Source organism: Paramisgurnus dabryanus, chromosome 19 (genome assembly GCF_030506205.2).
Source record: "Paramisgurnus dabryanus chromosome 19, PD_genome_1.1, whole genome shotgun sequence".
NCBI classification, from domain to species: domain Eukaryota; kingdom Metazoa; phylum Chordata; class Actinopteri; order Cypriniformes; family Cobitidae; genus Paramisgurnus; species Paramisgurnus dabryanus.
In genome coordinates, this window is record NC_133355.1 from 22,215,644 (window position 1) to 22,242,561 (window position 26,918).

At 37.7% G+C, this 26,918-nt stretch overlaps 1 protein-coding gene across 2 annotated transcripts; it reads left to right on the forward strand.

Annotated features, from left to right (window-relative positions):
• The first annotated feature begins 5,473 nt into the window (after positions 1-5,473).
• Positions 5,474-26,111, forward strand: ncaldb (neurocalcin delta b). Of its 2 annotated transcripts, none has more exons than XM_065293272.2 (4): positions 5,474-5,675; positions 16,406-16,802; positions 21,950-22,055; positions 22,710-26,111. In XM_065293272.2, the coding sequence occupies exons 2-4, from the start codon at positions 16,425-16,427 to the stop codon at positions 22,802-22,804; spliced, it is 579 nt and encodes a 192-aa protein (XP_065149344.1). In that variant the 5' UTR covers positions 5,474-5,675; positions 16,406-16,424; the 3' UTR covers positions 22,805-26,111. The 2 variants fall into 2 exon arrangements, with proteins under 2 accessions (XP_065149344.1, XP_065149350.1); XM_065293278.2 differs by lacking the exon at positions 5,474-5,675 and adding an exon at positions 6,501-6,750.
• Positions 26,112-26,918: the final 807 nt, after the last annotated feature.

Sequence of the window (26,918 nt, forward strand, 5' to 3'; positions counted from 1 at the left end):
GTTTTTATGGCTAGAATTTGCGTTCCTAAAAGGAATGTTACAACAACACTAAAAACAGTTAAAGTTATCAGAAAACACGGATAGTTTATTCCAGTTGACAGCTGAACATTGGGTTCTTTTATTTCATTTTGACTTCTTTTTCGTTGTTCTGTGTATGTGCTGATGCATTTTCACCCCAAAATGGCGGCCGCACTACATAAACGCCACCTAGTGTCTGTCAGGTGTCTGTTACCTAAACGCATCATGGTTTTACCTCTCGAGGGCTGCGCCCAAGGCAAATACCCACACTTGCGAGGTTATGTTGGACAAAACAGATAACATTGACATTAAAAGAACAGTGTACAAATTGATTTTCAAGGACTTCTATTGCACTATTCAGGGCTGCCAACTTCTTAGTTCAGCTTGGAGTGAGATTTTTTTTTTGGGGGGGGGGGATAATTTTTTATATAAGTCCTAACCATTTGCCAATTGATAATAGTGTGGATTTTAGCTATTTCTGTGTTAAATAGTTGGAAAAGAATGCGTAAAAAAATCGAATCATATTTTAGAAATTAAATTGAAATAAAAGCTTTTGCTGAGTTTAAATGCCTGAGATTAGAGTCTTTATTATTATTTTATACATTTCTTGATTTCTATTATGCTTTCCTTCTAATAAAAGTGCCAAAAAAGTTCTTAAAATCTAATGAATACTGGTCTCTGTAAAATGTATAACTGCAGATAACAGCAGCTTTGATTCAGTTTATCCACTAAGAAAGAGAAGCAAGTGATGATTTGTGATTGGTGATAGAGGCACTGTCACAATCAAATAAACCAAATGAGTACTTTATATTAAACTACAGCAACAGATAATGTGCATGTCAAGACCATATAATTATATTTCGTATATATTATTGTTTATAGATGTCAAATATCAATTGACTTTTTTCTCTTTAATTAAAACCTGTAACAGCAAACATCACGCAGGCTTGTACTGCTTACAAACATGCACACGCGGGTGAGGGTTGATTAAAAAACCCTGTTTTCTGAGGGTATCTGCGTGCGTGGAATCCGGGCAAGTCTCTGCTTTTCATCCAGACCTTGACGCTTTGTGTGTTCGACTGCGGCGGAGCTGACTGATCAGCGTATGACATCAGAGTAACGCGAGAGCAAAGGTAAAGGCGGACTTACTTGTAACATTTCTCTAATTGCTCTCGCGGTACTCTGATGTCCTAGCTGCCGAACTTTCTGCGCAGCGCCACATAAAGTGAAATGCTCTTTGACTCTTTGCAGCAAAGTACCAGCAACATGAGAAGGGGATGGCACGCAAAAGACAGTGAAGGTACGCTAAAATATAAAAGTGTCAGTACTGCGAGCACTGGTTTATAGCTACTTACATCGTGCGTTGCTCTTTCACCATCGCGCAGCCGCGCACTCGCTCTGTAGTTTGTAGCTGACGCTCCGGCATCTGTAAACAATAACTCCGCCTTCTTTGATTTGATTGGCCTTCGCATCATTTTGACTTTGACGAGCGCTTTATGCTGATTGAGGCACGCCAGATAGAGGTAGGCGTTTTACAGTATTTACAGTTAGGTGTATTAGGCAATTATTTAATGACTTTTATTAAACTCAATGGGAATCTCAATGGTGGGCACGAGCCTGCGTGAGAAAATGGATGTGTGGCGTGAGAGCGTGAGAATGGGGTCAATTGCGTGAGTCTCACGGCGAATGCGTGAGAGTTGGCAGCTATGCATTTGCACTCGTCTGAGAAACCGCTTATAAAAACTTGTAAGTGTTCCATTTGCGACGATACTACTCAATTAAAATTAAATTTACTAGACGGTTGAGTAAATAGTGCATATAGTTTGTCATTTGGACATAGCTATTGATTTGTACACAGAAACTCATAATGCTGAAGCTCGCTGATTATATAAATGACCACCAGATGGCGCTAAACCCATACAGAAATGTGTTAGGATAAATCATTTGTCCTATGTTTCTTTAAGACTGATGTAAGGACTTCTGAAAGATACAGTATGTTTCAAAGTGAGGATCTAGCAGCATACCAGCAGCACCAATTTAAGCACCTATTTAAATAGCACAATATATAGTTTTGAAACGAATGTGAAAAACTAACTGGGTATACAGTTTGTATGGGTGTAAACTGCATGCTTGCTTGTTTCCTTTTTCAGTGTGTTTGCTTGTGACTTCACTAGCCAGACTTCACCTGTGTGCTATCTATAAAGCATTAGATAATGACCTGACCAGGACAGAACGCTTCTGTTCACATTTTTAACGCAGCATGTCCTCTAACATCACGTTTCAATGTTATAAATATAAAAAGAATACTCCTATCACATTATATTAGGGAGAGGTTTACTGAACAGATTTGCAGATTTTACATACAGTGCTGTTGACTTAGACATTGCCATTGACTGTATTCAAAATAGTGTACTGTCACATTACTCTCACTCTTTCTGTTGTACCGCAAGCAGTCTGTCAATATATTTTACTCAAAATGGTACTATACTTTTAATGGGGACATTTCACAAGACTTTTTTAAGATGTAAAATAAATCTTTGGTGTCCCCAGAGTACGTATGTGAAGTTTTAGCTCAAAATACCCCATAGGTAATTTATTATAATATGTTAAAATTGCCACTTTGTGGGTGTGAGCAAAAAGTGTGCCGTTTTTGGGTGTGTCCTTTAAAATGCAAATGAGATGATCTCTGCACTAAATGGTAGTGTCGTGGTTGGATAGTGCAGATTAAGGGGCGGTACTACCCCCTTCTGACATCACAGGGGGAGCCAAATTTCAATGACCTATTTTTTCACATGCTTGAAGAGAAGGGTTTTTTAAGTTACTGTGTTGATCTTTTTAACATTTTCTAGGTTGATAGAAGCACTGGGGACCCAATTATTATAGCACTTAAACATGGAAAAAGATATATTTTCATGATATGGCCCCTTTAAACTAGTATGACTAATCTAAATGGTGTAGTTACCAGATTTACCAGTAGGTGGACCCTGACTGACACCCTGCTTCCAGGCACCAGAGAACAACCATGTGATCTTAAAAGCCAAGATATTTTACCATACCCAGCATGATCTTTATCACACATTCAAACCAACTGCTTTTGGCCACTGCTTGCCTTTCACACCTGAATTTCAGCACCTTAACCACAAATGAGACAGATGAGAAAAGGAAATGAAATAATGTGTGCTGTCTGGCACGCTAGCATGCACTACACTCGCTTTGAATTTAGGATATTGTGCATTGTTTTCTTTCTAAATCAGTTTCTTTTAGCAAAAAACTAGATATCATTCTTAAAAGAACCATTTCTTTCTTAAATTTTCATAGTGCAACCTTCTTCTCTACAAAAATCCTTTGGTAAAATAGAAAAGTTTTTGGATGTTAAAGGCACCATACAGTCAAAAATGGTTCTTCTGTGCCATTGTATAGCACCTTTCTGTGATGTGAAACAACAAGTATGCAAAGACCACACCACATGATTCAGTTTGGTTCTTTATACAATTTCTGTAAATGCGGTTGGCAGCAAAATACGGATGCGTCATATAGGAGGGACAACTGCATTTTATAAGCAAACTCACAACTGTAAATTTTTGGGACTCACAAACGCATTTAGATAGATATTCTGCTGTGTGAACGGAACAGCATTGGACAACAAGTTTTCTGTGACATCACCTGTCACCTTCTGCCGTTTGGTTGCTTTTTGGTTTGTAAAAATACTTCTGCTACATGAACGTAAAAAAAATTGATCTCGTGTCAGGGTGATCAACAGCATCTATAAATAACAACCACATTCTGAGAGTAGCGTGCAGATGTGTGATCTTAAACTAATAGGAAGTCCTCCCAGTGTTGATATCACTTTTTTGCTGACAGTGCAAGACCCACATGAACTGATGTCTTCAAATGTCTTCACAGGATTAATCCTCCAAAGCCTTGTCTTTAGGACAAAGTGAGCAAAGGGCAAACCTGCACACACACACACATTCATAGGCACCATTCTGTGGTTGAAGAGAGAAGCCTAAACAACACCTCACCTCTGACTGAAATAGCAGCTCCTCACGCCCGTGGGGTGTAAGCTTGCGGTTAGGTAACAGATAATCACACAGAGAGCTCGGCCTTCTCATAGAGCTCTCAATGTCCAGGCAAAAGCTGATTTTATCTGAAGATAAGAGCCGTGGCCCTGCATGGACCGGCTGAGAGAAATGCCGGCTCAGAGCCAGCTGGGAGAACATTACAAGATGGACAAAGACATTATTTATCCACTAAATCATATATCATCTTATCATATTTCAACTAAGAGTCAAATTCCTTAGGAATGTATAAACCGATCTTCAATATCTCATTTAATGCTCCCCAACAGCTATGAGGTTTAATAGGGATCAAATTGAGACTTATGTGTAGAAATCTTTAAGATGATGACACTGAGTAAATACCAAAGTTTGAATAGAGAACAAAAGATTTCAATATAATTTTTTGTCAAGACCAGATGATTTATGTTTTAAATGCACTAAAAACCATGAAACTGCATTTTGCATTAGCTTTTATGTTTTATCATGATGCATTCTGTTTAAAATGCACAAATAAGAACTAAACTAAAGTCCTTTCCTCTGCCTCTCTACAGTGATCAAATTATGTTTGTGCAAATGCATACGAATACCATTAGACTCCATAAGCATCATCAATTATGAAGAAACATCATGGTGTATTAGGTTTCATGCATTGTGCTTGCAAATCAAACCCTGTATATCTGCATAAGATTGCATTACATGTCTTTGCATATGCACCTGTTTTATTTTAATGCACTCATCGCTGGCTGTAACGTGAGGGCATGTGCAGACTTTGCATCTGCAGATGACTGACTCAGCATGCAGCTTTAGAAAAGTGTCTGTACGTTAAGGCTAATGAGGGGAGGCTTTGACTTGCTTTTAATCTGCTTAAGTAAAGCATGGCCGCCAATGTGAGGACATCTGTTCAGGTGCTCATTCGCTGGCACATTCTCCCTATCAGGTGCATAACAATGTGATCAAGAAGATAGTATCAAGAAAGTATACAGTATGAAAGAATAATAATAATCACAAATGCGTCGTATAAGATTCCAGATTGTTGCATAAATATAGTACATCTTCAACAAAGATGCTTTGTATTATTTATTTTCTATACATATGATTACATTTTAAGTTTAAGTTTCATTTTTCTGCCTTATTAAAAAGTAATTACGAAGTGACAGCGAGAGTCGATGCTGAGTTCCTGTTGCCAGGGCAACGCTGGCTCGCAGCTTGTTCGACTCCAGGCGGATGACGTCAAGGTACCGCGAGAGCGAGACGCAATCACACTTTCTCGAACCGTTCTCGCGGTGCTTTGACGTTACCCACCTGTAGTTTCTTGCGGTGCTCTGTGAATTCGAACAAGCCTATTGGCTTTTCAGACCGATCACGTGATCAGCAGCTTTGACGTCAGCATGAGAGGCAGTTTGGTGCTGCGGGTGAATCGCTCGCACTGAGTCTCGTGGAGTTTCTCTGAGCTTCTGCCTGGTCGCATCAAAGCACAAAGTTCCTGACACCTGCGGCTGCTTCTCATCACCGAGGCCGCTCAACGCCTCTTCCCTGCAGAGCTCCACGGGTTATGGACATCTAAAATTCGACAGCACCGCACCAGAACAATCGCCTGAGGTGAGTACGGTTTCTTTTCTCCAAAAACTGTCACGGGAAAGGTGCTATTATCTGACAGCCTCACCTGGTGCATGGGTGGGAAACAGGAAAATTCTTTTCAAAAGATACAGAGATTATTAAAACTTATATTTAGGACGAATGAAAGCAACGAATGTTTCTGTACAGCGGAGCAACTGTAAAAGTGAAGAGGATACAAGCGCACCCCGGGTTATTCAACTCTCTGGAAGAGTTTAATATGACATTGTGCCAGAATTGGACCTATTGGTTGGCTTTGGATAAATCCAGGAACAGAAAGTCATAGAAGATTCCTGAGGACAAACCTTTATTTACCTAAAACAATAAAATATCCACTACGATGTGCCGTATAACGACCGCTTAACATGAATGCACTGGAAGAAACGTCATACGTGCAACATATTTGCAACCTTTTCTTCATGCAAATGTTTTCAAGTTCCACAATAGTTAAAACAGCTATAGTTTAGTTTACAAAATCACACGGATTTATGTGAATGAGGAAATAATTCGGTTTAAACCTAACGTAACTTAATTCTTAGTTCTCATTTAAAGGTTGTGTACGACACAATATACAGCGCAATGGGATAGTAGCATACTCCTGTTTTTACAGTTAATGTTCATGGACGCACTTTCAAAACATTTAACAAAACAGCTCAGGTTGCAGGAAGTCGAGACTTTTTTCCTTGTCGCATTGTTGCAGCATGCATTTAGGTTGTGCCATGACGTAGATGACAGGCTGTTCAGAGACATTAAAAACTACACATCTGTTCAGATTGAGTTTTGGCCCACAATCCGTCTAAAAGGAAACATGTGGGCGCTTGGAAAATTTTGACAGTCTATAGGGATGTGGAAATAGAGAGGCTGGCTTGGTGAGAGAGCTTAGTAAAGCCCCAGAGAGCGAGAGATAGAGAGAGAGATTCAGAATAAGAGAGCGGAGTGTCTGATCTGCACAAAACTGAAACATCTAAACTTTAGTGACATTTACAGTAGAGAGGAGAGAAAGCGGACAACCTGACAAAAAAGGAAACGGGTGAAGCCAAATTGCATCATTTATGTCAAGGTGAGTAACGGGCGACAACTAATCTGGGTGTAGGAAGATAAGTGTGACATAGGCTACTATGTTATTACTATATTAAATATCTATAGTTGACTTGTGTGTAGCTTCCTGTCCTTAAAATAATTGTGTGACTTATTTGTCCTTAAAATGATCACTTGTTGTACTGCTGAACTATTTACTATAAGTGTGCTAAGGTGTGAAAGAAACACTGACTGCTTATAGCAACTAAACTTACATCTTATATATTTATAAACTGTATACAATTTATCTCGTATACTGGTGACAAACCTATTTTATTTTATTTTTTCCTAATGCTGTGTCTATATGGTCTCTAATTCTAAAACCAAACCAAATTTGTCAATATAATTCTTTAAGAAAAAGTTGTATATGGTTTGTTAGGGAATCAAGTCAGTGCGGTCCATTAATGTCTTCTCAAAGAGTTGGTGGATTGATGGTTGCCAGATCACTTTTAAAATTTAAGCTATGTCAAACTCTTCATTTTCTCACAGTAAAGCTGAAATTATCGTGTGCACTTTAGTTTGTCTAACATACAGAAAGCTTTTTCGTCCGGGGCCTTTGATTGCTTTTGAGTTTAGTGAAGTGTGATGCCCAGTGGAATGCAAATGTGTGTGGTGTCCAACTAAATGCCTTTATCTTGTTAGAATTGTATGTATTTTTAATGAGGCTACATTATCTGTTAAGGAAACAATTTATCACTCCAGTGATAAGCCAAAGTAAACACGTTCAGCGATGGCAGGGCAGAACAGTAATGAGGCTTCAGGAATCATCCACGTTCATTTCACGCCCGAGTCCCTCTACATTTGGTTTGCAATCTGTGTGATAATTTCTTGTTTGTTTTGACAATGTGAAGTGTCACGTAACTTCTGCTGGGAATTGATGATGATGTTACACTTGGAGAGTAAACCTCTTCTTAGGCCCGTTTCTAAAAATAAGAGCTTAACAAATATTTACACTAAAAGTATGTACCAAAATTCAGTCGCCGCATGTTTCTCGTGATGGCGTTCGATGGCTTTCTCAGAATAGGATTGAGGATTGTTTCAGGGTTAGGCAAGGATAGTTCACTAGGAATTAATGCTGATTTTAGATGTGGACGATTAAAGTTAAGGCAGCGAATTAAAACTAGACAAACGTTGCACATAAATTTTTAAGTTTAAACAACTTGAATTAGCAAGTCATTTCAACTTTCTCGACTAGTGAGGAGTTAGAATAAATTATAAAAAAAATAACAGCTTACAACTTTATTTTTATAATTTATAGCAACTTTTTTCAAGTCAAAAAAGTTGAAATGACTTATTAATTCAAGTTGTTTAAGTGCAACAAGGAATTTTTACAGTGTGGAAAGTCAGCATAGTTTTTTTTAAAACACCACTTTGTCAGAATGAAAATAGTAAGGTTAACCTTTCATGACATTATGGTAAAAATAGTCAGTTATGTGATATTTATAGCTACTTAAAAAAGTAAATATGTTGAATTTTTCCATTTACAGTATAGTTAAAGTGCATCAACATTACCACTTTATTACATACTTTATTATGTATATGTTATTTTGAAAATCCATTTAAAGTGTTTCATTGAGTTTTAAAACAAAATTGTGAGAGCAAAACTGTCAGCGGAGGTCAAACCTGAGCGAGAAGGTTGTTATTTTTAACTTGACTCTTTAAATCGTATTACTGTGCGATAAAAAAATGGATTTTTTGTTTGTTTTATATGTTACTATTGTAATCCTGCTGCTGTTCCTTCATCATCTATTGCTATAAGATATTTAGGGCTTACACAACAGTCTATATTTAAATCTTATAGCTTTAGATTAACTCGACAGGCCCTTGAGTTAATCTTACAAGTACAAGAAGAGTGTGTGAGTATTTATATGCATATAAAGAGAGATATCTATCGGTACCATTATGTCTTTTAAACCATATTATGGCCACAAAAAGTGAAATTGAACATTTATCTCTCTTCAGACATCACATTCACCTCTGTGGTCAGCTCAGTCTTATATCGGAATTACTATCATTGTCTCTAAATTAAAGATAAGCCATCTGAAGGTAGCTCTGTGTGTTTCAAAGTTAAAAAACACTGATCAGACCAATGGTTGCAAATAAATAATTTCATATTTTGATAGACTTGTATGGCACACATGGCAAATGTAGATTGAGGTAAACACTTGGTACCAACTGTGTGGCCACTAAAACCAAAAGTCTTGCAAAGGTCATGATATATTCATGGGGTATCATGGGTTATTTTATGAGTAAATTATGCCTATTGATTCTGTAAAGACATGCATAAACTAAAAATCCCCACTGATTCATGCGACATGTGCGCATTATACACAAATTAAATTCTTTTGACTAAGAAAGTGACGACAGCTTTGCACATGTTCATTCTGTGACCGCATCAGACGAACACAGCATTGACATTTTCCATTGTCATATATAAGCTTAGAAGGTTGGGGTTATTGGCCCATGTGGTTTTAAGGGGTGTGGGAAGGCTTTTTCGTGACACACACCTTCCTGTAGTGAAATCCTCCTCATTTGTTTGTCTATCCATCTCACGTTCTTAAATCGTATGTAAAAAATCATACCACATGTTTTTGTTATAGGCCTTAGACACAAATCATAGATTAAGCAAAGAATTTGGTTTAGTCATTTGCTCAGCAAGTCATGTTGGCGAAGTCTGGCAATGCTTTAAAGAAATAAAATATAGAAAATAGTTGACTTTAATATCACGGTTAAAGACGTGGACTAGAAGTAGGCACACTTTTCTCAAGACACTGAGGTCTGATGCTCATCTGGAAGTTTGAATCTGGCTTGCAACATTTATAGATCATATTCACTGTTGTTTCTTGCTATTTCTCCAATGTCCACATTAATTAAAAGTGCAAAAATGTACAAAAAAAGAGCAAAAAATAAGGTGTTCTGGAGGTTTAATACCGAACTGTAAGATTCAACTGTATACTAACTTTATTTACTACCGTTTGTATACTGTAGGTCATCCTCGGTCAGCTTTAGATATGGATAAAATCTTTGGACTGAATGACTTATGGACTGCATAGTTGTTGTTGTTGGAAACAGATGTATGACTGTTTGGATAGTATGAAATTACCACAGTCACCTGTTCATCCATCACTCTTAGGACATCAGTAATTTGTGTCCACCTGCAACACCACACGGTGACATCGGTCTGTCGGCCTGACGTTATGTAAGCAGGACGTCACCAGGGTGCTTTTGAAGACGCTAAGAGTCTTAGGGTTAATTTGAGACAAAGATCTTTGAGCTTTTGACCCTGGTAATAGAAAGTCCAAGAACATCACTAAACCCACAGGCCAGCAGCTCTGCTTTATAAATACAAGATAATCTCAGGTTCTCAAGAACACGGGTTGTCCTCAGTTGAGTTCAGAGGTGATGATCTTTAAAACTTTGTACTAGCAATCGCCATATCATGGGTCTGTCTGTCTGGGAACTATAGTACATGCTGAAAGCATTCGGTCAATATAATTATCTTGTTTTTGACAGAAGTGGCGTTTAGCAGCTTTTGCATCTGAGCCTTTTATTGATAATACCTTACGCGGCTTACTCTCCGGGTCTGGCGTTACCACTTTTAGCCTAGCACAATCCATTGAATCTGATTAGACCATTTCAGGGTTTCCCGCAGAAAATTTGTTAGTTAAGGTGGTAGGGTTGGGCGAGTGGGCAGGGCCGAGGGCGTGGCAATCAAAGGGGCAGGGTGTATGCGTCATGATTAAAATTAAAATATTTTTATTTAAAACACTCCAATAAAACTTTATTTTGAAGAAACTATGACAGAAAATGAACACATACTACATTATTAAAGGGATAGTTCGGCCAAAAATGATATTAAACCCATGATTTACTCACCCCCAAGCTGTCCGAGTAGCATATGTCAACACCGCGCGGATTACCCGCAGAAGACCTTTGTTTATCATCCTGGAGCCGTTTGGATTTAATTTGTGAAGGATGGACGCACTTTTTTTTTGGACTTGAAGGTTGTGGAGCCCGTAACATTACATTTAATCAACTGAAAGATCTGAAACATTTTCTAAAATATCCGAAAATGTGTTTGTCTGAAAAACGATGGACATATGCAACTCGGACAGCTTGGGGGTGAGTAAATCATGGGTTTAATATCATTTTTGTCCGAACTATCCCTTTAATGAATTAAATGTTTTTAACAGATACCTCTAATGGGAACAGCTGCATGATGAAGTGAAACTAAAGGGTTAATAAACACAAACTAAAGCAGATGTTGTAGAACATTCTGGCGAATGATGATAGATGGCGCAAAACTTGTAAAAACTTGTTGATTATTTCCCACTATTTATTACATTATCTTAAAGGAGTGTAACTACTGTAGCATGTAAATAATGCACATGAATAACGTGTGCAAGATCGCTCAACAATTATATCTAATCAACAGGTACATGAAACCTAGCTAGCAGGTTGCTCAAACAACAAAATTACCAGCTAACTTACTTTAAATTTGCGAGAACTATAGATGAATACAATAACAGGCTTAAATAACCCTAAAACATAAGTTCACTTACAGTTCTCACAGACATGTGTTTTATCAACTGGCGATCCTCCAGACATGACGGACCATGTCTTTCTCATTTCAGCCATGTTGCGTGTGTGCCCCGCTCGCGGTGTGAAGCGCGTACGTGCTATTCTCCGAGATGCACTTGATGGCCTTTTGTGCAGCTAATTCTTTTTACGACCTAATTAAGGCGGTAGGGTTTCCAAGCTTAGGCGGGCCGCCCAAACTGAAATGTGCTTCGGGAAACCCTGCAATTAGCATCACGCTCAAAAATAACCAAAGAGTCTCGATATTTTTCCTATTTAAAACTTATTTTAAGACTCCTTTGTAGTGACATTGTGTACTAAGACCGATTTTTCTAGGCAGATATGGCTAGAAACTATACTCTCATTCTGGCGTAATAATCATGGACTTTCCTGCCCGTAACATGGCTGCAGGAGGCGCAATGACATTACGCAGTGCCCGAAAATAGTCCCCTGCAATTGAAAGTTACTAAGGGGACTATTTTCGGCTGCTGCATAATATCATTGAGCTAGAAAATTTGTATATTTAAAAAAAAAGTGGGGTGCCCCTCTAAAGCCCCGTGGTACAGTCTGTTTTTTACGTGTATGCATAGCTTTGCAAAGTATAGTTTATTTGACTCATACATGTACACAGACGTTCAACGCATGCATATTGCGACAAAATGCAATGCATCTCCTGGGCTACATACTAGGCTTGCCGCGATAGTCGGTGAAACGGTGATAACCGGTACTTCAGCCTCTCACCAGTTATATCACTTGCCCACCGCGACACCGTCTTTCACCATCTTTTTGATATTTTCGTGTAATTAAATCATTTAGTTTCGTTAGAGAGAGCAAACACTTACAACGGAATGTGTCTGTTGTCTGAATTCAGCGGAGCTGAACGCGCGTCACGTCACAGTGCAGCAGGTATCAGATTTCATTTATTTCTGTCAGAGTTTGCGAGGCGAGCTGACTGACCAGATGATGACAGAAGCCGGGTGCTTACTCGTTTTTGTTATAATATACATATATGATGTTTAATATAAGCGAGATCGTTTTGTTGTTGTGTTTTTCATCAAGAAAAATATTAGACCCATCATTCAAGCAGCGCTTTCATGGATAAGAAGCAGGTTGCTCTGCTTGGGACTGGCGGGTTCTGTGAAAATTACCTGTGCACATTGACTCAAGCACTTAAGTAAACCAGCTGTTGCACTCGCATTGCACGCAAATTCATACGCGATTTAACGCAGCTTACGCAAGTGCTGCACTAAACAGTTGCGTAATTCAAAAGTGAAAGTAAAATGTGCACGTCTGCATGCGCATTTATAAGCCCCTCCCACTCGGTGATACCGGGATCACCGAGTTTGTGACGTGCCGATTAACCGGTGGGAAAATTACGTCACCGCGGCAACCCTACTACACACTAAATTCTCCTGTACATGCATGCGCGACCTACGTGTACAATGTACGGTGGTGCACATACAGTATGGCCGCACTCTTCTGGTGACGAAAATTGTGTCATGCGCACTGTACACGGTCCCTTGCTTTCACATATAAAATGAACTATACTTCGGCCTTAAAGCCTGTTAAGTGGCTTAATAAAACATTTTATTTTTGAGTCCATGTCTCACTGCACTCATAAAGCCGTGTGCGTGATAATGTAATGTCCTTTTTCGTTTGTTTAATCAAGCACTTCTGTTACTGGACAATGACACATTGATAGCAAGTTGCTTCAAATGCGACTAATGTGTTTTGTGCCTGAATAACGTCAAGATTAGACCGTCTGTTACCATGACAACCCACTTGGACGTAATACGAATGTCGCATATCCATTAAGTAATTATACTCTGTTTGAAAGTGACCATTTCATGACGTCCACCATCCACAGCGGTGGAATAAAAGCTTGCTGGGGACAAATCACTCTGTTGTGGGGTATTGAGCTTAAAATGGAGGGGATGAAGGGGTCTTAGAGTCCATGCTGATCTGTTGCGGTCTTGCCTCATGCATTGAAACCAAAACAATATTTTTGCAACAGTACAATGGTTTAAGGAATGGTTTCAGATATTTAACGTAATGGATTTAAAGATTTCACATTGTACTGTAGGAGAAGACATTTAAAAGCTGTCACTGGAGTGGTATGTCCTTTATAAAGGTCCTAATATGTACCATTTAGATATGTGGATATGTATCTTTGAAGTACCAGCATGCACCTTTAATGTACTAATCCAGCGTTTTCCAATAACTTTGTTATTGGAGGCACACCAACAGTGCACATTTTGGATGTCTTCCACATCTGACCCCATTATGTCCCATCCTGGAGTCTCCTCTAATGGGTGATAAGTGGATTTAGGTGTGTTCGAATCGGAAGAGCCGGAAAATGTGTAGTACTAATAATTGCATTTAGTCTTTTCTTACAGAAATTATTTAAAGCATAAAGAAAACACTTTAACTACTCTGAATAACATCCTCCAAACCTTTTAGTTGACATTCAATGACCTGGTTTTAACTTCAAAGCTTTCTCACCATCTGTGACTGACAGTTTCCGGATAAACATGCACATAGTGGATGTGATAGATTTTGAACTGTTCCTCATTTCTAGCTGAACTTTTAAATCAATGGGGTTTTTAAAGAAGATGCTATATATAGTGTGAGGTTGATGGTCACATTTGTTACGTGATGAACGTTGAAAGGCAAACTGATGAACTGCTTCCTGTTTACAAGAGGAGGTTCAATTTCTCCATCGCTTCATCTCTCTAAATGTTATTTTTTCACCCCCATCGTAGAGGGTTTTCTCAGTCCTCTCTCATCTCGCTGGACATGGTTGTGTCCAGCTGCCTTTTGCTATATAAGAGTTACATGAAAACACGAAAACAAAATTGGATATATGGACATAAAAGCTAGCACTTTCTCTCTTTTCAGATTAAAGTGGCGTGATTCTAGGTTTTGGTGTCCGATATGTAGTGGACAATCTTAATATGTCAGTCCTGTAACGTGATTTTGTGGGTGAACATCTGCTAATTGAATAATATCTACATTATATTAAGCATTAATATAATAAAATAATTAAATTCTGACCTTAACATTGACCAAAGGGTTTATAACGTGAATTAAACGATAAAATTGGTCAACCCTGTGACCTTCACCCCTGTTACTTTTCTAAAGAATAATTATAGCCCACTTTGTAATACAATTGTACAGTAGGGGAGAACCGGTGCAAAAGTAACGTGGGACGAAAGTAGCCCTGATAACATTTACATCCCAGACTATGACAGGATATTTAGCACACAAACCCTTGACAGAGCTGACAAATATCACGTTATTTATTCACCATTTTCTGTGTGTAGATCCAGAAAGGTGTTTTCAACCATGATAAGTACATTTCAAAAGCGGTGATTTTTTTCTTATAACGCATTGTGTTTCTCGTTTCATGTGTTATAATACGGATCAATCTACAGGTTATTTAGTGCTCTAACACATCCTGAAGTGTGACTTTTCAGAGTTTTTCAAAATAAAAGTAAATCTAGTTTAAATGTGAGGAGATCCTGTCGGGTTGAAAGTAACACTTGTTACATTTGTCCCACTGCTAATAATGTTGTATATGTTGAAAATTGATATCATTCTTATTTGATTTAATTTCATTTACATAGTGTTCAAACTTTTGAAAAATATTTTATTCTCAACAAATTAAGTTTGTACTGTTGGTTGCTTTTGAAACATTTGATAAAACTGAAATTTAAAATAAAAATGTATTTTCATTATTTTTTACAAAGATAAATGACGAAGTGAGTTTGCAGTTACATATTAACAAGGTCATAGTCATGTACAGTATATTCGATACAAACAAGTGTAACACAAAAATCTTTCTTGTTTTGTCCTGTTACTTTTGACCCACATATGTGTTACTTTCGTCTCAGCTGACAGGGTCAAAAGTAACAATTCACTACTTATGTTGAAAGTGAAATTATACTGAAGTCGTTTTACATTTGTTCAAAATTCCACCTGGTATTGATACACCACACTTGTGAGTTATTGACCACAGCAAAAATATATCTCTGTCTATAACATTATCTTTTAAAATTAAGTTTTTCTCTCCCCTATCTTAAAATGACACCATGTGTATATATTTCAAGTAAAAAACTTGTGATTTTTCTGTAAGACAAATAATCTTCATCCAACTGATAGAAGTTCCTGTTTGATGGATTGAATCTTATATGAGCTCTCAGGATCATTTTTACTGTGGCTGTATGATACTGCGTGCACACACAGGTCTCAAAGAATGATATTTGCATCAGGAAATGATTGTTGTGCAGCCACACACACACACACACACACACACACACACACACACACACACACACTGCAGCGGGTGAAAGCATCACTGTGGTCTACCAGTGGAAAGTTCAGTTGACAGATGGGAAAAGTAAGACAAGTTATAGATATGTGGCAAATACACAGTGCGTTGTGTGAACGTGAATACGTCTTTTTGCATTTTACATTTACATTTATGCATTTTACAAACGTGTCTTCCTTGGGTTTGACCGACGTTGCGCTTTGCCAAATGACTTACAGGAATCCTAATGACTGTTTATATATTGTTAAGCAGATGTTTTTAAAGCTCAGAAGACATAGTCGAGTTCACATTTATGTTGTAAGTTATGTATCATCATAGTCTCATTCTTCTCCAAAAATCTCAACATGAGAAACAGTTACTGGCATACAGGGTTGTTAAATTACAGTATTATGATAGCATAGCTCAGGCAATTTGGAGTTGAAAGCAGTGGCGGGCCAGGGTGGCACTGGCCCACTCAGATTGACACCATGGTCCACCCAGTCAGAAGAAAACTGAAAAAAGCACGCATAAATGATAATAATAGCTATCGGTATCGAAGGAAAACTTTACTATTGGTGCATTTCTAATTGGATTGTTTTCTGTGACGCTTTTTGTTGTTGCTCTTTCACTTAAATGTGTGAACCCAAATTTTTAAAGACAAGTATACTTTATAATTGCTAAGGATCAGGTAAGATGCAATATATTTATTTACTTCAAAATTACTAAAACATATTTTTTATCATATCACTAGGTGAAACCCGACCGTCAACATGGGCAAGCAGAACAGCAAGCTCCGTCCCGAGGTGATACAGGACCTATTGGAGAACACAGACTTTACCGAGCAAGAGATTCAGGAGTGGTACAAGGGTTTCCTGCGGGACTGCCCCAGTGGTGCGCTTACCATGGAGGAATTTAAGAAGATCTATGGCAATTTCTTTCCCTACGGAGATGCGTCAAAGTTTGCCGAGCACGTCTTCCGAACCTTCGACGCCAATGGAGATGGAACAATAGACTTCAGAGAGTTCATCATAGCCCTAAGCGTTACGTCACGGGGACGTTTAGACCAAAAGCTGAAGTGGGCTTTCAGCATGTACGATCTGGACGGCAACGGATACATAAGCAAAGCGGAAATGCTAGAGATTGTACAGGTATGTGTGTGTATGTAATTCTGTGCTTTAAATGGTAAATGGACTGCATTTATATAGCGCTTTTAACATACCTATGGCTATCCAAAGCGCTTTACAATTAGCCTCACATTCACCCATTCACTCACACCGAGGGCGGTGTCAGCCATGCAAGGCGCCAGCCAGCTCGTCGGGGGCGGCTGGGGTTAGGTGTCTTGCTCAAGGACACTTCGACACTTGGTCCGGTGGAGCCGGGGATTGAATCACCAACCTTCCGGTTTGTAGACAACCTACATGAACCACTGAGCCACTGCCGCTCCATCAGCTTTAGTGATGATGCTTTGTTGAAATGATACATTTAAGATGACGACACTGATTTAACTTTTCGTAAAAGAGCAATGCTACGATGCCGTAATTTGGTAGCAGCGACTGGCTTCGTTGAAGTAAATCTAAATCTAAAACTAAATCTCACTAGACAATGAGATAGTCTGAAAGCGTAAAAAAAGCCTAGAAAACTTTTTATTTTAGGTTCTTTGAAAGCCACGTAACATTTTTGCTATTGAGTTGAGTGTTTGACATCCTTTTCGATTGCATATTTTTGTTTTCCTTAAGTTTGTTCTTTTTTATTGGCACAAATCTGATTCCAATCCAGTGTGAAATCACATTTGTCCATTATCAATCTCCATGTCATATGTACTTAACATCGATTACGTAATTAACATTATTGACAATTGAATACAATTGGCTAGGGTTGCGCATCTTGGTTTCTTGTGTTGCTCTTAGTTATGAAGCACATCAGACCTTTAACTCTTTCCCCGCCATTGACGAGATATCTCGTCAATTAAGAGAAAACGCTTCCCCGCCAATGACGAGATTTTCCGTCTTTCCGCAATACCGCTATTATCCACCAGCAACTTTTTAAACCCGGAAGTATTGCCCTATGGCAAACTGCTGCATGTCCGTGTCTGTTTTAAAGATCGCTCTGAATGAGATCTCTATGAAAAGTCCATCACAAAAATGGAATTATCTCTGCTTTTTGCTCAAAATGTGGTGTTTTTGCAAAAACCTACCCATATTCAAAAGCTGATTGCAAAAGAACCACTAAAGGTGGTTTGAAAGCAGAGGGTCTGTTCTTTCATTTGGTATATTGTATGTTTATATATTTAAAGAAGAACATTTTCTGGAAGGCATTAAACTTTGGTGAAAATCATGAAAAACGCTGGCGCTGGCTGGCAACTTTTTTTTAAAACGCTGGCGGTGAAAGAGTTAATCTTTCATTGTAGGACATTAGCTTATGCTTTCTTTGAATTAACAGCTGTTCATTGTTCGCATTCATTATGTGTCTGTTTTATGCGCATCATTATCTTTTTGAAGAAATGGTGCGTTCAAGTCATCCTGGGTTGTTTGTATTTAAGAGCTAGTAAGATGTGTTTACGACGTCAGGTGCGTTCAAGTCACTTTCATTGGTGCAAGATGGCAGTGTACCTTCTTTCAATGAATTAAAATGAAAATACAGCAAGGTTTGTTAACTCTAAACAGAAAAATAAAGAACAAAGAAAAAGTGCATATTATTAACTCTTTTACCACCATTGACGAGTTAACTCGTCAATTATGAGAAAACGCTTCCAGAAAAGCGCTACGTAAAGTCAAGTGTAATGCTGCGTTTACACCAACCGCGTTTCGGGCGTCAAAATCTACAGCGCCTAGTTTGCCATTTGAACAGTTTGAATGAATTTGCGCGTGTAGAGCAAAGTAGACGCACGGAAAAAGCAAGCATTTGAAGCGCGTCAGAGGCAAAATCCGCTTCTTGTGGGAGGGGCAAGTGCTATGTGGTTGTCTGTTTGCAAAATGACTGATGTTGATTGTGCATTTATCAAGAGAGTTACCAGTTTGTATTTGGTAACCTTACTATAGAGGGAAAATAAACGGCGCGGGTCGATAAACGGCGCGGGTCGATAAACGTCACGTGAATCAAAAGTGAAGTGTGTATTACAACTTACCAGGATGCCCAATGTCCTCACTTACACTCTTCCAAGCGAGGTCCTATTTATTCCTGTCTCCTTTATAGAAATAAGAACTTGTGTCATATAGCTGCGGGTGACTGCTTACGAACAATATCAAGCGTTGGTTGAATGAGTGACTCGGGCCAGGCTGCCACCACAGCAGCAAGCAGGCTCCTGATTGGTTAATGTTGCACAAAATTCCACCAAAGTTCACATTTTTCAACTCGGGCGTAGGGTTGTAACGGTATACCGGTGTGTCATATAGCTGCGGGTGACTGCTTACGAACAATATCAAGCGTTGGTTGAATGAGTGACTCGGGCCGGGCTGCCACCACAGCAGCAAGCAGGCTCCTGATTGGTTAACGTTGCGCGAAATTCCACCAAAGTTCAAATTTTTCAACTCGGGCGTAGGGTTGTAACGGTATACCGGTTTGGCGGTATACCTTGATATTAACTTTAACGATTATCATACCGTAAACATTTGCTTATACACGGTTTTGGAAAAAAATAAAGCAGATCTCACCTGCGCTACTACACACATGCAACTTCATTCGGCGTGACTGCTAGACTCTACTCGTTTATGTATAGCAGAGAAAATGTCAGAGACTACAAATTGTATCCTCTATCCCCCACCAGAAAAAAAGTTAAAATCTACAGTATGGGAATACTTTGGGTATACGAAAAACGAACGCGGGGTTGTCCTTGAAGATAGATATCCAGTTTGCAAGAAATGTGGATGAAGAGTGGCTGCAAAAACAGGCACTAAAGCCCCTTTAAGTGATTTATATTACAGATCAATTGAAGTTGATTATACTTAGGCCATATAATAAAAACTATACATTTCACTCACTATATGATGATGTGAACAAATGAATATATCCAGAGCAGTTCTGAAAGAATTTAATGAGAATTTTATCATTTTATTTAAAAGAATCAAATTAAAAGAATCCAAAAAGATTAAGAATCAAAGTTTACTTTTTTCGAAAGTGTATTTTTTCCCAAAAAAGTTTAATATAATAAACCTTATGTTCAACCCAAAACCCTATCTGTTTTTTATTAATTTAAGGGTCTTTGTAGCTAATGATAATAATAATAATAATAATAAGTGTTTAATACCGGCAAACAGCGAAACCGTGTTAGTTTCTAAGGCGATTATCATACCGTGGAAATCTCATATCGTTACAACCCTACTGTCGGGCGACAGCCGCAAATTCGCGTGTACCGCAAAATGCACAAAAAGCCCCATTCGCGCACACAACGCTCAATTTGCGTCTTTTGCATGAACTAGATGTGCGAATGAGGCGGAAATGTGTCTTATGCACCACGCAAAATGCCTAATTCGCACCGTGGGACCTACAGACGCGCGTCAACGCGTCTTCACATTGACTTAACATTGAAATCACTCGCGCTTCACGCCTCTACCGCGGTCGGTGTAAACGCAGCATTAGACACAAAACGCTGTAAAACAATAACTGTAGAATTCTGAGGCGTCACTGATATCAATAAAAACAACGGTCATTATGTTAATCAAACTACAGAAGACAAAAGGAAAGCCACTTTTATAGCTTAAAAAAGATGAATTATATTTAATTTATAGAATCTTACTTTATTTGTAACTTTGTTCTTTTCTATGCTTATATTTTCTTGATTTGTTCTTTTTTTATTTTTTGCTTCCTCAAAGACTCTGTCTTGACTCGGACTCGGCATAGGCGGTCTCGTCCCCATCACTACCATATAGTCAAATTAAATCATTTTTTATGACATGTAGGTCTTCAGGTCCACCCTATTCCAATGCCAACTCAGTTAAAATGTATGGCCTTGCGACTGAAGGTCAGATGATGGCACAATGAATAAAATTATTGCAGATGTAAAATAGTAAGGGAATGCTACTTGTTACAGCTTTCCACATTTATCAACCTATTTAATTAAACATGGTTTCGGTTACTAGTCAAATGTTTACATTTTAAATGTACAATCTAAATTGTCCATTAGAATCAAATCATTGAAATAATGGTCATAATGTATTTTTTGCGTATGTTATGGTGTGCATTTTGTTTCTGTGGGGGTGTGGGGGGATGTTGGGTTCCTTTCTTCTTTTTTGTCTTTGGCCAATCACATGCCTAAAGAATAAACAAGTTAAGTTACAGCATGTCCACCTACCGAGGCCGTAATATTTATTCTGGGGGAGTTCCCCCACCTCCCTGCCCCATCAGAGTCCTCATTGCCCCTTGAGCACCCTTCTCACCTTTTTTTACCCCTGATATGTTTTCATGCCTGGCTAAAAATCTACACACTGGACCTTTAAACAATTATTGGATCTAAAGAGCGTTTTAGTTGGTTTACATAGCAAAGATGATATTTTTGTTATTTCTGTTTAGTAAATAAAACCTTTTGGGAAATCAATAATATTGGATTATTCAACGTTTTTAAATTGCGTTTTATTGAAAATTCATTATTTGTGTCTAACATTTTCACTTAGTTAAAGTGCAGTACGCAGGTGTTTTTATTGGTTAGATGCATCAAATTTCTAAGACTTTGTTCACACTGTCAGTTTAAATAAGATTTTTGTGCATATCCGATATGAATGATTGACTTGTGACCAATTTGTATTTCCAGTTGTACTTTTTCGTTTTCCTGAATAGCTGCATCAGTTTTTCTATAGCAATGATGTTATGTGGAGGTGTTTTAGGTGTGCTTGAGTTCATGTGGCACTGTGCAGACTGATCGGCGTGATATCAAAATACCATAAGAGCAAATATGTAGAAAAATTTGATTTGGACTGACAGCATGAACTAGGTCCAAGTAACCTCTTACTTTACTTGAACATCCATTTACCTCTCTGAGTCACTATGTGACATTAAAATCGGTTTCCAGTGACAGCTTCTATTCTGCTACTCTGGGTTCTTTTCTAAATGTCGTCTTCTTGCAAAAACAAAGCATGAAGAATCTGTCACGATTAAACCATTGGCACCAGCAGACGTCAGATGAGCTGACAGAGATGTTTTTTTTTATATATATAAATAGTTTAATTCAGTATTGAAAGTACTAAAATGATTTTTTTTTTTTTTTTAAGAGTATGATTTTAATAGACTGGCATGCTAATGTTACACTGTTGAAATCAATTGTAAGAGTAAAAGTTTGCTTTTTTTCTGATATTTTTTCCCTCAGGCAATCTACAAGATGGTTTCTTCTGTCATGAAGATGCCCGAGGATGAATCAACACCTGAGAAACGCACAGAAAAGATCTTCCGTCAAATGGACACAAATCGTGATGGTGAGTAATAATAACCCTTTATATGCAAGGCTAGAAATTGAGACGGTTGAGTCCAGTGAGTAATTTCAGATTGAGTTCCAGCTAAATGCAGATGATGTCCGGCTTTTAACAACATTATCGCCTCTAAATGCTATGCAGATGTTATAAATAAATATAGTGGGCATTCTTGCATCTATTAAACATGTCCCCATGTAGAGTCCCCCATTGAATTTCTGTCATTTAGAGACTTACAGTAGATGATGAAAGATATCTAACCTATTCCCATTCATTTCAATTCATTTCACAACCGAGCTGTAACCCCCTTGAAAATTCATAAGGCTCATGGGTAATCGGTTCTGGGCATATTTTTAGCCTGAGCCATAAATGCATTGTAAATAATCACTGATGTATGAATTATGTAATGACTATTCTGATTGGCTGATGGAACCACATTGGAACCACACAGTCTCAAGCCCTTCATCTGATCTGTTTTGTCAAAAGCTGCAGCAATATATTATATAAGCACACTTTAGTAAATAGACAAAAAATCTTGCAAAATAATGTGTGATTACTTTTACAAAAGATGCTTTGGTATAGTTACAGCATCTACCAGCACAGGATAACTATTTCAAGTATTCATCTTCAAGTATTTTAACTTCTAGTGTTCCCCCTCAGGTAAACTGTCTTTGGAGGAGTTTGTAGAGGGCGCAAAGAGCGACCCATCCATTGTGCGACTCCTGCAGTGTGATCCCAGCAGTGCCGGCCAGTGAATCAACAGATCCGTGTTTTACCACAGGGAATTATGTAAACACACAACCATCATTTTCCACGTCAAACTTCATATCAAACTAGCAGTGACTAACACAAAGTTCAGAGACACTACAAGCATGTGCTCACGTGTCCCGCTGCACTCTGGATGCACATATAGGGCTTTTTGTAAAACAACAGGCAGTGAGGTAAGTGACCTCACATCCTGTTGTAGACATTCGGTACTGAAATGTACTCCCTTAAATTGCAGTTAAGGGCTGTAAAGTTAACGGAAGATGAGATGTATTATGTGCTTGTTTATGCATTTGAACGTTTGTTTCTTTGAGTATTTATATTTAGAAAAGAAATCATTTGAGGAGGGGCATTTTTTTTACTTGAAATTTCATTTTGCAACATTTATTGCATTATGATATGAGAGCAGGACATCTTAGTCCTTGTGACCCTACCCAGCTCATGTCTTTTTTTTGTGATTTACTGTTTTCTATCAAATAATCTTACATAATGTAAAGAGCATTCTGTGAATATATAACCTTGACAGACTTTGCTGCTCCTTATATCAAAATTAGATTATAAGTAGTGATGGGCAAAGATTAATCACAGTTATACCACGGGTCTGTATTCTGATTGGCTGAGAAATGTTCTGTGGGTATGCATTAATTTCTGATAACCGCACACTTAACATGTCAAATGCTTTAAAGGGGACAGAGAATGAAAAACCATTTTTACCTTGTCTTTGTTAAATAATGGTAGTCTACCCGCATTCACAAACATACAAAAAGTGCTAAACATGCTAAACATCTCAGTCTCATAGAAATTCCTTTTTCAGAAATGTCAGCCAGAAAACGGCCCAATCTGAAAAACTGATGCTTATGACATCACAGGCATCTCACTGCCCCTCCACTTTAAAATAATTGGCTGCATTTTTTGAGTGGCAGCAAATTCAGCCAATCAGTAATGAGATTGCAAGTTAAGCCAGTAGGGGGAGCCAAATAGGTGCAAAACCACTTGTTTAAAATCCCCCACCCTAATAGAGCTATCTGAGAGAGGTTTTTAGGAAGCTTCTAAGGCATTAGAAAAATTTTTTTTGTCTACATGTCACATCACAGAACAAGGATAAATACCCCGTTCGAGCATTCTATGTCACCTTTAAAAATAGGTACCAGAGCAATGTTTGTGGTAACCGTGGTATAAGAGGAATACATTTTGTATGCGATTAAATAAGGAATAATTGAACTCCGGTCCTTTGAATTAATGCTTCGCATTGCACCTTGGGTGTGCATTATTATCTTATAATTCAATGGCCCGTCGTCAATTATTCCTTATTTAATCACACACAAAATAAAGATGTTTTTTGCATAATATATGTGTTTGAATTATAATGTATATTTAACCACACACAAATAAATATATTCATTTCAGAATTTTTTTATTTACATATATTTTTTTTAAATGCATACACATGTAAATGTTTCTTAAATACATACATGAATGTGTGTGTATTTATATATACATAATAATTACACACAGCACACATTCATATATTATGCAAAAAATTACTTTTATTTTGTATGCTATTAATCTTTGCCCATCACTTACCTGGGTTTTACACACAGGGTCACAAATAAAGACCCCAAGAAATCTCCTCACCTGGACATTTTTTTTATTATTTCCAACGGGCTTTAGTTTTATTTACACCCTTTAAAGTGGCATTTTTATGTTAGAGACTATATAACTGAAAATAAATTATTTTGATTCAATAATATGCTTTGCAAGGTGACCTCAACGCTTGCAGACTCGTACTAAAAGCCACTAAATTCACATTTCTTGGGGTCTTTAAAGGAACGGTTGAGCTCAGATTTTCACGTGATATGCAGCATCACCTTTAAAAAAATAAAAAAATCTTTTAAAACATTTTTTAACATTTAATGCTCAATGCATAGGACATCATAGCAACCATAATGCTGTTTTTGCTGCTTCAAAAGAGAGCGAACATGGACAAGTGTTAGACAAAGAAAAATGTAGATATTATTTAAGGTTTTATTTGGTTGGGAAGTTTCCACACCACAAAAATGCTTTTTATTATGAAACTGTTGTGACATTTATGACATTTTACTTTTGTTTCAAGTAAACCATTTGTACAGTGAAAGTCTATTGTGAGAACAGCAAAGACCACACGTTATGCACAATGAATCACTGCAACATTTACCGTCAGATACAAACCAATAGGGTCACTTCTGCTATCTAGCACACACTTTCAAAATAAAAGGTAAAAAAGTTGTCGCTGGGGTGCATATTGGTGATTTAAAGATACATATCTGTACCAAAAGGTACCGTCCCAGTGACAACTTTTGTACCTTTTTTCATCTTTCCAGATTTTGATTCAGTAAATGTGCTGCCCGTACAATCAGTGGTCAATCTCATCAAAGAAAAATGCATTGCAGACACAAATAATGTGAGACTGATTCATCATCTTCAATTTGACTGAATCCTGTAATCCTTAAATGTTCAGATTTGAGGTGATTTGGATGTTTTTAGTCGTTTCAATTGTACATCTTGTGCTTGTTTAGCAAATACTAAATGTGGGGCTGCACAAACTGAATGTATTTTCTGTATCGGTTTTCAAGATAAATCTGTGAATGCGTTTGTGGTGTGTATATATGGTGCTTTGTAAGTAACTACTGATGTGTTCGATCAGCGTTGACATGTACATATCACTCATGTGCATATGCAGTCGGTGACATAAATATAGCGAGACGACAAAATGCATATGAAAAGATCTCAGCAAAAGACATTTCTACACGTCCTCAGGGTTACAATTCACTTTAAGTCACCAGGAAATATAAATGGAGATGACATACTTCTGTGTGATGCAAATTTATATTAAAAATACACACCTGCTCAAAGTCGAGCCACATATATCATTTCCTCTCAATTTCCCTGACATTCAAACTTTTTCACATGCTGACCAGATGAATTAATGCAACACATCAATGAAGAATTTCCTTGAGTTTTTGCTTTATTTTTAATTTTTGGTTGAATCTCCATCATTTACATAATACAGAATCCGGTATTTTACATTTAAACTGCACAAGACAACATGTGGTCAAGTGCCAAACACAGCTAAATAGAAATGGCATAACAAGCAGTGTTCATAACAGTTTCTTTTGGACTGTTATCTGTCGAATGAAATGTTTGTCATTATTGTTTTGTAGATTTTGTATGGTATCTTGTATATTGTGTGAGTGTAGATATTATAAATACAGGCATCTGTTTTGATTGATCATGAATAAAGTCTTATTGAAAATATGACTCTGTTTAATGTGAACATCTGACTGCATCAAACACAAAGGCTTTTAACTGGCCTTTCATCCATTTTTGAGGAATTTAATAACAATTTTACAATGCATACCTGAAAATATATCTATAAAGTTACGCAGTCGTTGAGTGATCGAGAGTAAACCTTCATGAAAACATCAGTGCATTTTAGTTTTTTTTAAACCATCCAATAAACTTTTAATATTTTCATGTGTCACCTTTTTGAAAAATTATGTCACATCTGGAAGCATGATGTCATTGGGGAAACTTTGGAATATACTGGAACTCTAAAATCAATATTAAAGCCATATTTCAAAAAAACAGAATGAATGATTGAACATTTCTGTAGATTTATATCGCTTGTACACTTTTTCCTCTCCAGGGTGCGGTTATCCTTATCGCTTGTACACTTTTTTCTACCACATCCTTTCCGTCCCTTCGCTTCTCTATGAATGTGCTTGGACACAGAGCTCTGTGAACAGCCAGCCTCTTTTGCAATGGCCTTTTGTGTCTTGCCCTCCTTCTGCAAGGTGTCAATGGTCGTCTTTTGGACAACTGCAGTCAAGTGCAGCCTACAGAACTAGACTGAGAGACCATTTAAAGGCCTTTGCAGGTGTTTTGAGTTAATTGATTAGAGTGTGGCACCAGGTGTCTTCAATATTAAACATTTTCACAATATTCAAATTTTTTGAGATACTGAATTTGGGATTTTCCTTAGTTGTCAGTTATAATCATAAAAATTAAAAGAAATAAACATTTAAAATATATAATTCTGTGTGTAATGAATGAATATAATATACA

Excerpts from the sequence above, each read along its gene's own strand:
- ncaldb (XM_065293272.2), top strand. The coding sequence starts at position 16,425 with ATGGGCAAGCAGAACAGCAAGCTCCGTCCCGAGGTGATACAGGACCTA. Across the intron at positions 16,803-21,949 it reads AAATGCTAGAGATTGTACAG|GCAATCTACAAGATGGTTTC; the intron begins GTATGTGTGTGT and ends TTTTTCCCTCAG. Across the intron at positions 22,056-22,709 it reads AATGGACACAAATCGTGATG|GTAAACTGTCTTTGGAGGAG; the intron begins GTGAGTAATAAT and ends GTTCCCCCTCAG.